Source organism: Sinocyclocheilus grahami, unplaced genomic scaffold (genome assembly GCF_001515645.1).
Source record: "Sinocyclocheilus grahami isolate Dianchi unplaced genomic scaffold, SAMN03320097.WGS_v1.1 scaffold74.1, whole genome shotgun sequence".
Lineage (NCBI taxonomy): Eukaryota > Metazoa > Chordata > Actinopteri > Cypriniformes > Cyprinidae > Sinocyclocheilus > Sinocyclocheilus grahami.
Window position 1 is genome coordinate 1,945,194 of NW_015505253.1, and position 13,418 is coordinate 1,958,611.

A 13,418-nucleotide genomic window follows, 5' to 3' on the forward strand; every position below is an offset into this window, starting at 1 on the left:
ATTATTCATAATCTGATTTGCCCTAATTTCTTTTTTCGCTCTCTCTTAAATCTTTCTGTCTTCCTATCTATTCCTAATTCTACTGCGTTTATACATTTGGAAAGTCTTCCAGCTTTTCATCAATTCACAAACCCCCTGTAGTTCATTCACACATCCCTGGCTTAATGTAATGTTTAAAACATTTCATGATGTTGACAACAAAGAATGGAATATATTTGAGGTCAGAAGTAATCTAAAAGTAATCTGAATACATTATCTGATATGTGTAATCCAATAGATTACATTACAAACTATAATTTCCATCATGTAATTTGTAATCAGTAACGGACTACAATTTGTAAGGAATCTACCCAGCACTGTGTGGAGAGCTTTAATAATTTATATTTTGAAAATGGGCCCTTCTGACACAGATACATACATTACAGGTACCGCAGTGACATTGTCCAGGCACCGAACAAATAAGGGCTTAAACTAGAGGTTTTGTGGTGTCAGTGGATTCAGGGTCACTTACAATTATTGGAGAGTCCTCTTATTGCCAACAAGATCTTAAACAGCCATCACTCATCTGTGTTGCTCTGGAAAACACAAATGTGTCCGTAGCAGCAAAAATGGTTTTGATGGGTTTCTAACGGGACGGGTTGACATATCAGATCATAACTAACTGAGGTTGTCTTTTGGATAAAAAGTCATAAACTGGAGGTTGTGTTGTGAAATGAAATGCCCTTTTCATGAGCAGAGAATTCTTATGAATTCATACACCCTTGCATAAAAATAAAGCACTGCTACTCCACCCGGTCACTGCCTTCTCCGTTGATCTGGACCACCACATGCTCTTTCTCCAGTGCGTCGCCGGTGTGTGTGTTTGGGAGCGTGAGCGGACAGGGCTGCGTGTCAAAATAACGCATGCTTTCGGCTTTGCTCCGGCCTTTGCCGTACCGAGACGTCACCTTGGTGAAGCAGCTGCCGTACTGGATCTCGTCGGGCAGGTAGGACGTCCTCTTATGGTAGCCGGAGCCCGTGCTCTCCTGAGAAGCGGTGAGGAACACCACCAGCTCGAAGTGTTTGGTGCTTGGGGCGTTGTTTAGAGGGCTAGCTGGAGTTAAAGGGTGATAAAAGGTCAGAGGTGACAGGAAAAGAGGGCAAGGTCGTGACCCCAGGTTATCGACGCTGAATTCCATCGCGGTTTGGTGGAGTTCGTGGTCGTCACGTTCTTCGTAGAGAACGGTGCTCACACACACGTCCACCAGCGGCCGTGGAAGCAGGTTACAGACGCGGAACATCAGGCAACGCTGACCTCTGACCTCACACACTACGGCCTGAGGGCTGAACAGGATCCCACCGCAGCGCTTTTGAGGGCGGGAGAATTTAGCCACAAATGCACCTGAGCAGTGACAGAAAAAAGAATTTGGATGAAAAGGAATTGAAATTAAAACAAAATGCTCTAAATAAATCTGCAAAATAAATGATTGAATAAGAAAGTACTTTATAATAATAATAATAGCAATAGAAATTTGTACATTTAATTATATATATATATATATATGGACAAACTTTGATGATAAATAAGCTAAATAAAACTCCAAAATAAACGATTTAACTAATAAGGTAAATAAATTAAATGCTAATAATAATAATAATAATAATTTATTTTTAGAGAAGGTAAGTTTGTCAAGACAAACCTTGCCACAAATGTACTGAGAAGAGAGAATTTTTTCTTTTTTAAAATCTTTATAAATTGTTTAGAGACAGATGGATTAGTTTGAAATGTCACAAAATGTATTTATTATTATTTTTTTTTACCTACTTTATATATACATGGGCAAGAATGGGGAAAAAAAAAACGTAATTTCCCAAAATACAATTATCTGTTGCATAATTGTATGAATTGTGATTAGTGAATTCCACTTCCTGTCATTCCAATTAAACTTCCTGTTCACACTCATAATTCTTAAATTCTGGATTTTGTGCAATCCTGGTCAAAACTCCTAAAGTGGTCATTGGTTTGACTGGTTTACCTGAGCAGTCAGCTGGTAGATTCTGTTACATTTTTTTCTTCACTTGACAGCCAATACATTTTTTTGTAAGCTAAGGTTTCATTATATTCTAGTAAATGTTCTTAAAAAGTATGCATGGATTTTTCCCTGTTTGCTGTCTTTGGTATCAAAGCACCGGATATTTGCTATAAAAGAGTGATTAGTCACATGACACCTGCAGCTCAACTGATTGGCTCACAAAACCTGTCTGCAGAACTGAGCCAAGATGGCAGCATGCAGATTGTGTTCTTCACTCCTGGGCCACCAGTACAGAAACCCATTATTAAAACCCATCCCATCAAGACGAATGGGAATGTTAACGGATGGCTTTCTAAGGGTATTACAGAGCCCCTTGATAACATTGCCATCTTGGAAAGTTTATGCTGCTTCTTTCTGGCTGCATTTGTAAGTTCACTTACAGTATTTCTGTTTATGGGTGGCTTAATAAACTAAAATTCTAAAGTAGGATCAAGTACCCCTGATTTCAGTGCATACGGTTACATCCATTTATATTTTCTAGTTCAGTAGCAGGGCATCTACAGGTCCTTCTGCATTTCTTCTGAGGGCTTCAGTAACAGGATTGTCTGCTTTACAAAGCCAGAATTGTGATGCGTTTACATTTACCCTATAGTTCAGAGGCAAAGAACTCGTGATAAGTTTTATTTAGTAAATAGTCATCAAAGAGTCTTTTACTGGTGCTTTGCTTAAAGCGTGTGAACTCAGTCCCATGACTGATTCTACATATATCTGAAGTCTTTATCTATAGGTCATTGTGAGATTTTCTGAGGTAACTATAGGTAATAATAAAGAGTTAATAATATGTTGACTTCAGACTTTAAGTTACAGTTTGGTTTACCTATAAACAGGGCAACGTGCTATACAGTATATAAACATCATACAGTATACTAAACAGATATACAGTATGATAATATCTGGTTTAAGCATTGGAAATGCATGAGTTATGTCCTTATTCTATATGTTTTCTGGTTAAAAAGCAGTTTAAAATCTTTAATGTAAAACCCATACACACACATTGGTTGGTAAACATTTTACATAAACATCTGATATATATAATACATACAGTGTGTGTGTGTATAAATAAATATGCATGTTAACATGATTTTAGTGGGATTTTTTACTGGCCTTTCTGTGTATTACACCAAAAAGTCTGAAAAAATTAAGATTTAAACAGATTAACAACTCAAATAATACATTTTAATAGAAGAGGTAGTTTTCTTTTTCTTTTTTGAGGTGCTAATAATTTTAATAAAGCATTTGCTAGAATGAATAGAACGAAAATTAGAATTTTGAAAATTAAAAAAATTAAAACTAAAAACAGAATTATTTAAATGAAAATGAATCAAAGCTATATAGAAATATTTGTAAAAAAAAACTAATATAAATGACAAAAGCACATGACAAGATTACTAAAACTTTAAAAATGTAATTAAATAAAACTGAAACTGAAAATATATAAAAACAACTAATATAAAATATTAATTAAAAATATATATGAAATAAAATGAAAATAGAAAATTAGCATTTTAGAAAATAGAATAAAAAGGAACTAAAAAACTGCAAATAGAATAATTCAGTAAATAAATAAAATGAATCAATAAAATATAACTTGCTTAGTTATATATATACACATGTATATAAAATGTAGGTTCGTCACTGTGCTTTTAAATCCTCACTGTAAAAATTATTTTATGCAGCTTTGATTTTTTTTTTTAATGCCAGGTGCTTGTTGATTAAGCTTTACTTGTTTTGAAACTGGAATATTCTTGTAAATTCCTCTAAACTCATTTAAAATCTATATTTCCAAGGAAAGTTGTATCTCTTATATAGGCTTCATGCAGTGAAGTAGAAGACTGCCGTGTGGTGTGTACCGGTGATGAAGGCCTCCAGCATGAGTCCCAGCAGCATCTGCAGGGCGAGCAGCGCTATGGCGGTCGGACAGTCAGCGTTGGGGTACATGGTGCCGTAACCGATGGTCAGCTGCGTCTCGAGGGCGAAAGAGAAGGCGGCGGTGAAGCCCGTCACGTGTTTGACACACAGCACATGACCGGGCGGTGGAGAGTCATGATCAGGCACCTCCAGGTCTCCGTTGACACGGGCCAGCAGGTACCACAACACCGCGAACAGCAGCCAGTGAAGCAGGAATGAACCACAGAATGCCAGCACCACCCATCTCCACCGCAGCGCCAGCCACGTCCCCCACATGTCCCGCAGGGCCCCAAACCATGTCTCTCTGGAGCCCGGGGCACTGCCTCGCATCAGGCTCCGGCCGTCCTTGCTGACCAGCCGCTGACAGGAAGGTTTGGTCATCAGGGGGCAGGAGACGGCCTTTTGGTCGCTGGTGGTGCTTGTCATGGTGATGGAAAGTTGGCAAGAGGCTCGCACCTGGAAAGGTGAGCAAAGAGCACCTCGTATCAGCTTCACATGCTGCATTTCTACACTTTTGCATATTAAAATCTGATGTTCGTAAAAGGAAAGTTCACTTCAAAAAATCAAAATAAAATTTCAAACACGTGTCAATCAAAATCTGTATGTTTACCTGCTATTTAGTTCTGAGAAACACAAAAGGAGACATTTTGAAGAAATTGTATGGATGTGTATTATGCTCCAAACTTTTATTTGTGAGGAAACAGGCCTAAATTTGATTATTTGGGGAATATTTGACCCAAATGGACTTTTTCACTGGGGAATGAACGAACGAACAAACAAACAAAAAAATAGATAAATAAATATTATTGATAGAGCACTTGTATTTTAGCTAACTAAAACAAACTGTTAAAAAAAAGGTTGTCATTGAAATAAAATCAAATCTTAATAATAGACTAAAAACTTAAAAAAGAAAGTAAAAAAATAAAATTAGAACTGTATTGACAACTGACTAGAAATCATTTTTAAAAATTAGATTTTAGTAACTAAAATTACTTAAACTGAAACTGAAAATAAAACTTTATAGAAAAAAAAAAAATAAACCAAAAATGTTATAACATAACAAAATTATAGAAAAATAAGTTACTAAAAATTATTAAAATGGAAATAAAAATGAAAGCGAAATCAAAGCTATGTAGAAATATTTGTTTTATATATACTTATATATACAAGCACAGTATATATACTGTATATATATATATACAAAAGTACATAACAATTTACTAAAACTATTAAAATTAAACTGAAAATAAAGCTACATTAAAATATGAATAATTATAGTATATAAACAATCCTAAAATCACTCAAAGCTGTCTGAGATTTGAAATATGATGTATAAGCTGTTTATTAAAACCATAACTACTTTTATGGTGTTTGTCCTTTTTTTAATGTAAAATGTTTCTGGCTTTGGAACTACATTAAAGATGACAACAACAGATTTTTGGGTGAACTATTCCTTTGACATTTTAACCAGCAGTATGAACATTAGTCACCTGTGTTATTATTGAGGAAGAGAAGGCAGAGATGTTGTGTAGTGTGTGTACTTCTGCACTGATGTGGCTGCCAGGTGATTTAATTGGTGATGTTTCTCAGTGGGGTGTGTGTGTGGAAAGGACAGCAGGAATGTGTGTTTAATCCGCTCTTTTTTTTGTGCTGTCTCTCTCTACCAGACGACTGCGAGTAATTAGTCTGACACTAAAAAGCAAAGCACTGAAATAATAATAAAAAGAAAAAAGAACTCCAGTAGCACAATATTTTTTCAACGTGTCACTCTGTTTAATGATATTAGATTGTGTGCTAGAGAACCTGACAAAGACTAGCGTACCAGTCACTTGTATAACAAGTTAAATGTGTCTGTAAATATCATGCAGGCGCACTAAATGAAAGTGCCTGAGCGTGAGGCTGTTTGGATGCCAACGCTTCAGGTTAAACTGTAAATAAGAGCAGATTGTGACATTTTCATTTAACAAATGTTAACTTGCCCTCCGGCTTCTCTCCCGGTGAGGAGAGGGAATGTTCCACTTCTGGATGTTTTCCTAATGGGGGAAAATTGCTAGCTGAAGATGAGTGAGGTTTGCTTTAAATCTTCAAATTCTAGCATATTGTGACCTGACCTTGATCCCCGCCATGGGTTAAAATGGGATTTCGGGGTTAGGAAATCCCTAAAGATTTGGTGGTGTTTCTGGTGAACTTAAACAAGATAAGACATGGCAGTTTCAATGTAGAATTTTGCAATATTCATATATTTACTGGAAATAAAAAATAATAGCTAGGGAAAAGAATAATGATCAAATAAATGATTAAATATAAATATGCTTACCAAGGCTACATACATTTGATCAAAATACAGTAAAAATAGTAATATTGTGACATTATTTAGAAAAAACTATTTTCTATTTTAATGTATTTTAAAAAGTAATTTATTCCTGTGATGGCAAATTTACAAATTTCTCATTTAAAGTCTTCAGTGTCACATGATCCTTTAGAAATAATTTTAATACGCTGATTTGGTGCTCAAGAAACATTTCTTGTAATTATACATTTTTGTAGAAAACATGATCATTTTTTATTTTTTTTATTACAAATTTGATTGAAAGTTCAAAAGAACTGTATTTATTAGAAATGAAAATCTTTTGCCAGATTAATTTAATGCATCCTTGCTGAATAAAAGTATATATATATATTTTTTTTAAATGTTAACGTTTTCAAAAACACCCTAAACCTTTGAATGGTACAGCGTAAGAGTTCTGCATAGCTGGGACAAACTTTGAGTCAAACTTTGGTACTACGCATCCTGGACCACATTTCTCATGTCAATGACTGATTTAATGCTGACACAATATATATATATATATGATGATGTTAAGTTGATGTCTACCAGAAATGAGGACACACTGATTACAAATATTATTAGACTGACAAAATGCTAATAATAATTTTTTCACTTTTCAGTCGGAGGTGCCATTCCGGATCCTTGGCCCAATATAACCCCTGCACCCTGTCAATGAAGTACGCATTCGATTAGACAAGGCCATGAAGATTTTCTGTATATCTTAACCTAAACTTCATGAAGGAATCCATTACATGATAAATCCCAGTAGACCGTAGCCATGTGTGTGTTTGCGGCGCATGTTATTCATGTGATCGGATCTGGTCACAGGGCGATAAAAACACATCTCTCTTTATGTGTCCTGTTCAACGGATTAACTCCAGGCTGATAATGTCATTTCTACCTCTAGCGTACCACAATCTGTGGACATCTGATGCTACACTGGCTCCTCGTGTATGAATGTCACATAACCATATTGTTGCTTGTCTTCATACGAGATTTCATTAACTTATGAATGATGGGCTTTCAGTTGACGGTGTGACACTGGTCATATTTACAGATGGAACTAAGTTTCCTTTTATATTTTATTCCTTTCCTTTAAAGTTTGCTTTTATACGCATACTTTTTTTTCTTTTATTACTGCAAAAAATTTATTTTGTCTTGTTTTTCAGTCAAAATAATATCTAAACATTATTAAATCAAGACATATTTACAAATAATAGTCTTGCAAAATGTATCAAAATTAAGTGATTAAATTAAGTGAACAAATCGGTCAATGTGGTTAGAAAAATAGCCACTGCCAGATATTTATTTATTGTTTTAGGCCTAAAATTGTTTAATTTTGATAAATTTTTCAGACTTATTAGTATATTAAGCCATTTTGCTTCTCAAGTAAATGTGCCTTGATTTATGAGTGTTTAGATATTTGTACTGGAAAACAAGACAAAAATACTGAATAAGAAATTGATTTTTTTGCTGTACACCTAATCAGGTTAAATATTCAGGCATATTTTAGATGATACCATGTGATTTTACACAGAATCATGATACATATGAGCAAATAGGGCTTTTCACACACATATATTCATTTTAAGTCAAGATATTTCTGTTTGCTGCTGTTTGTCTAGGTTACATTTTTTACAAATTGCTGGAAAACATCATTTTCTTTGCATTTCAGGATTCGTTTTTCTAGCAGTTCTTTATTTTCTTTCTCCCCTTTCCCCCCTTTCATCAGTCATATCTTTGATTGACATCTTGCAATTATTAAGCTACCTCAATGATACCTCACCTTGTGAATGCTTACTTTGACACATGAGAAACAATAGCAAAACAATGAGTAGCTGATTCCTGGATATAAGATTAACCTGGACCTGTGTGTGTGTGTGTGTGTGTGAGAGTGAGAGAGAGAGAGAGAGAGAGAGAGAGAGAGAGAGAGAGAGAGAGAGAGCGAGAGCGAGAGATGGTGCTGTCACTGTATCTGAACTTTAGCACATGTCGTGTATGGTTTACTTATGTGAACTTCAAGCTGAATTAGAATGGAAAAACTGAGTCTTGTTTCGGTGACTTTAGTTACGAGTTTAACCAGAGATTTGGTCTGATTAAAACTGAGTGACTCTCCACTGCACACAGTTCAATGTGTCAGAGTGCAAATGAGTCTGGTGTGCTCATGGGTAAATGATTATTTCAAGTGTGTGTGTGTGTGTGTGTGATGAGAGTCAAGAAAGAGGGAGAAGAGAATACCGGGAGATATGGATATTCGAAAGACAATTACTGTAAAATATACCTTGGAAAAAAAATAAAAAATAAAATATGTTTATATATATTTTTTATTTTTATTAAAAAAATTTTTTTTAAGTGTCCTTGCTACTTTTTTGTGAAAAAGGGTCTGTATTTGCTCCAAAACGACTAAAAGCACCATCAAATTACTATAAAAGTAGTCAATACTACGCATACACTATATTCATAGTCGTATGATAACTTTGTCATATGGTAGCTTTAGCAAAGCCTAAAAGTTTTTTTTGTTTTTGGCTAAAGAGCAATGATGCTTGGTGCCAAATGACATCAATGCCATATTTTTGTAGTCCATTTCAGAGCTTTGGCAGATGGGAAGACCTAAATTTCAGTCTTTATTAATGTAAGAGTCTAATTTTACGATGCTATTTTTATTATTTTGGATCTTGACAGATCCGTTTTTTTTAATCACCTTTTGTATTCTATTGAAGAAGAAAGGTCATTGGAATGATGTTAAGATTAGTAAATTAAGACCATTTTTCTTTTGGGTGAATTTTCCTTTAAGAGAAAAAAAGTAGATGTTATGAAATGCATCCTTTATGAATAAACAATTATTCACAAACACATACACTGCCTTGTGAAGATCCGGATGCTGTTTTGTTTTCAATAGAGAGTTTGTCTGCTGAGACTGTGATTAGTCATGGTCTCCCAAGATGAAATATCTTCTGTTTCTCCCTTCCAGGTATAAATCTTATCTAATAATTTCTCAAACAGAGCATAAAACTGACACACACACACACACACACAGAGAGAGTTTTACTCACCAAAGTTCTCTCTTTGGGGTTTATTAGGGATTCCTCAGTGTTTTTTGACGAAGCGTGAAACTTTCAAGTGAGATCTAGAACGTGAGGAACAGTAGATCCTCGGCCGGAGTGTAAAACCAATCCAGATCCTTCTGTAGGAGACACCAAAAGAGTCAGACGCACTGATGAACTCCAACAAACACACACATGCCATGAAGAGAGCCGGCCCTGAAACTCATTGGTCACATTACTCAGCATGTGGCCAATTAGGAGTGCTTGAGAGAGGAGGAGAACACCTAGAGTCACTTCTGTGTGTGTGTGTGTGTGTGTGTGATGAAAGGAACACTACAGTAGTTTGTCTTTCTAACCCATCTTTCGGAAGCTGCCTGAACTGATAAACTTCTCTTAACCTAAACTTTTCTTTCGGCTAAGGAGTGAAAACAGATTTGGTCCTGTTTTTGTTGGTCACCATGAGTGTTTCTGCATGAGTGCTTGTGCTAATGCTTACATAATGTCTCTCATTTACAGGAAAGGGTCATACTTTTCACATTGCCGATGACAGTTGGATGGCCTTGATCATCAGCTCAGATCATTTGGTTTCGTTAGAAACGTTTGACAAGAAATGTACGAGTTCATATTTGATTACAGACAGACTTGAGCACAATGTGAGACATTGTTGAGATCTCTTCTGAAACTCTAAATGACTCTAAATGTGACTTTAGTGGGGTCTTTTTCCTCACAGGTAAAATATGAGAAGCTCCAAGTCTTAGTTTAAACTGGAAGAAGCAATTGACATATTAAAGATTTGTGCAAGACTACACTTACACAATTTAACACTGGTAAGTACATACTATCAGTATTGCACTTTACTTGGAACTAAAATGCCAATAAATTATATTTCTAGTAATGAAGTGAAGCTAATTGTAAAATTTCCAAATAAAAATAGCTGCCTGTGGCAAACTTGTGTCGTTATAGGACCAGCTTATCTAAAGGAGAACTCCACACAAACGTAAGCATAAAAATATCAACAAATAAAAATATGTTATGGTGGTTTATGAACAGCTTCCCGCAGGCCAAGGCAGGCTCATCATTTTCTGAGAGTTGCCATTTGAATACTGAATGGTTGCGTCACACAGCTGACGGTCTCAGTTCATTGCAATGATAAGAAATCTGAAGGTCTTCACTGTTAATCAGATAATAGATAACAGCTAAAAGCTAGCTAAATGTTGCAGCTAGCTACAGAGCAAACAATGGTGTCCATTTACAACCACTTTGCGGGAAATATACCAATGATATATTTATGTTTCATTATTTACTTTCATTATTTATTTACTCACCCTCATGTCGTTTCAAACCTTACTTTCTTCTGTAGAACAACGCTCGAAAAGTTTCGAAGATTGTTCAACCTGGTGTCTTCCTTGAAAGTGTCGGTCATACAAAATACATAATTGTAATTGAAAGATATTTACACACTCAAACTGAAATTGTATGAAAAGATCTTGTTTAAAGTTCACATACCGTGTGTTGCCTCCTCGAGCATCAGTGACCGTTCTCAGCCTTTGTGATAGTTGTGCAGTCTCTCAATTGTCCCGAGGCGAAGCTGGGCCTCCACATCTTTGAGCACTGTGAGGCGAAATCAGACGTGCAGAGCATGCAAGGCACCAAAGAACTTACACGACCTGGAGCTTTGTTGTCAACAGCAGTAATTTATGAGCTTTACGGCTCATTCATGTAGTCAGAAAATGTAAATGGATGTCTGAAGGGTTTTGGGATATTTGATCATCAGCTATGGGAAGTCAGAACAGTAGAATTTATAGTAGATTTTTTTAAAAATTTTAAGTTAGTTTAGTAATTTCAGTTATTTAAAAAAAAATAAAAAGACAATTTAGCACCCTTATTGTAAAAATTTAATAAATAAATGAAAAAAAAGAAATAGAGTAACCATATTTTATTAGTATTGCACTTTATTATTATTTTTCGTGTTTTTTTATTATTATTAAAGTAATGTAAGTAATGTAGCTAACCAAACTTTATTATTGTGCTTCCTTCTGCCAATATACACTGAACAAAATTATAAATGTAACACTTTTGTTTTTGCCCCCATTTTTCATGAGCTGATCTAAAAGATCTAAGACTTTTTCTATGTACACAAAAGGCCTATTTCTCTCAAATATTGTTCACAAATCTGTCTAAATCTGTGTTAGTGAGCACTTCTCCTTTGCCGAGATAATCCATCCCCCTCACAGGTGTGGCATATCAAGATGCTGATTAGACTGCATGATTATTGCACAGGTGTGCCTTAGGCTGGCCACAATAAAAGGCCACTGTAAAATGTGCAGTTTTACTGTATTGGGGGGTCCGAAAACCAGTCAGTATCTGGTGTGACCACCATTTGCAACACATCTCCTTTCGTATAGAGTTGAACAGGTTGTTGATTGTGGCCTGTGGAATGTTGGTCCACTCCTCTTCAATGGCTGGGCGAAGTTGCTGGATATTGGCTGGATATTATACTGTCGTATACGCCGATCCAGAGCATCCCAAACATGCTCAATGGGTGATATGTCCGGTGAGTATGCTGGCCATGCAAGAACTGGGATGTTTTCAGCTTCCAGGAATTGTGTACAGATCCTTGCAACATGGGGCCATGCATTATCATGCTGCACCATGAGGTGATGGTTGTGGATGAATGGCACAACAATGGGCCTCATGATCTCGTTACGGTATCTCTGTGCATTCAAAATGCCATCAATAAAATGCACCTGTGTTCGTTGTCCATAACATATGCCTGCCCATACCATAACCCCACCGCCACCATGGGCCACTCGATCCACAACGTTGACATCAGCAAACCGCTCACCCACACAATGCCATACACACTGTCTGCCATCTGCCCTGTACAGTGAAAACCGGGATTCCTCCGTGAAGAGAACACCTCACCAAAGTGCCAGACACCATCGAATGTGAGCATTTGCCCACTCAAGTCAGTTACGACGACGAATTGCAGTCAGGTCGAGACCCCGATGAGGACGACGAGCATGCAGATGAGCTTCCCTGAGACGGTTTCTGACAGTTTGTGCAGAAATTATTTGGTTATGCAAACTGATTGTTGCAGCAGCTGTCCGGGTGGCTGGTCTCAGATGATCTTGGAGGTGAAGATGCTGGATGTGGAGGTCCTGGGCTGGTGTGGTTACACGTGGTCTGCGGTTGTGAGGCCGGTTGGATGTACTGCCAAATTCTCTGAAACGCCTTTGGAGACGGCTTATTGGTAGAGAAATTAACATTCAATTCACGGGCAACAGCTCTGGTGGACATTCCTGCAGTCAGCATGCCAATTGCACGCTCCCTCAAAACTTGTGACATCTGTGGCATTGTGCTGTGTAATAAAACTGCACATTTTAATCAGCATCTTGATATGCCACACCTGTGAGGTGGATGGATTATCTCGGCAAAGGAGAAGTGCTCACTAACACAGATTTAGACAGATTTGTGAACAATATTTGAGAGAAACAGGCCTTTTGTATACATAGAAAAATAGAGTTCAGCTCATGAAAAATGGGGGCAAAAACAAAAGTGTTGCATTTATAATTTTGTTCAGTGTAATAAACTTAATATACAAAAATTTTAAATATTTACTGAATGTAATTTATACTAGGTTTCATCTTTAAAAAAATAAATCTGTGTCTGGAGTTGTATTATTTTATTACAGTAATACTATCAGTATTACTATTACAGTAATACTAGACTAATGATCTATCAACCTTCAATTATGATAATCACCAAAAAAATATAATAATCATGATCACTGGAAATAAGAATCAAAAACGTAAACAAACAAACAAAAACACTTCCAGAAACATTATGGTAAGGAAGTTAAATGTGAGGGAAAAAATTGTTAGGTGAAAAAAACAACCCAACATCATTTATATGATCAATGATCTGTTGACATAATAATAATAATAATAATTAAATCTAGATGAAAGACCTTGATTCATATCAGTCATTACATTTTCACACTGAAAGCTTTATTCATTGAGCATAAATTAGAGCGATTTGTTTTAATTACATTGAACTCCAGCA

General features: G+C 36.1%; 1 protein-coding gene across 2 annotated transcripts; it reads right to left on the bottom strand.

Moving 5' to 3' along the window:
- LOC107585736 (inward rectifier potassium channel 13-like) lies at nt 1–10,704 on the bottom strand. Of its 2 annotated transcripts, XM_016272886.1 has the most exons (4): nt 10,679–10,704; nt 9,363–9,493; nt 3,923–4,436; nt 1–1,381 (listed from the first exon to the last, which is right to left on the bottom strand). In XM_016272886.1, the coding sequence occupies exons 3-4, from the start codon at nt 4,404–4,406 to the stop codon at nt 783–785; spliced, it is 1,083 nt and encodes a 360-aa protein (XP_016128372.1). In that variant the 5' UTR covers nt 4,407–4,436; nt 9,363–9,493; nt 10,679–10,704; the 3' UTR covers nt 1–782. The 2 variants fall into 2 exon arrangements, with proteins under 2 accessions (XP_016128372.1, XP_016128371.1); XM_016272885.1 differs by lacking the exon at nt 10,679–10,704 and having other exon boundaries at nt 9,363–10,251.
- Between the last annotated feature and the right edge of the window lie 2,714 nt (nt 10,705–13,418).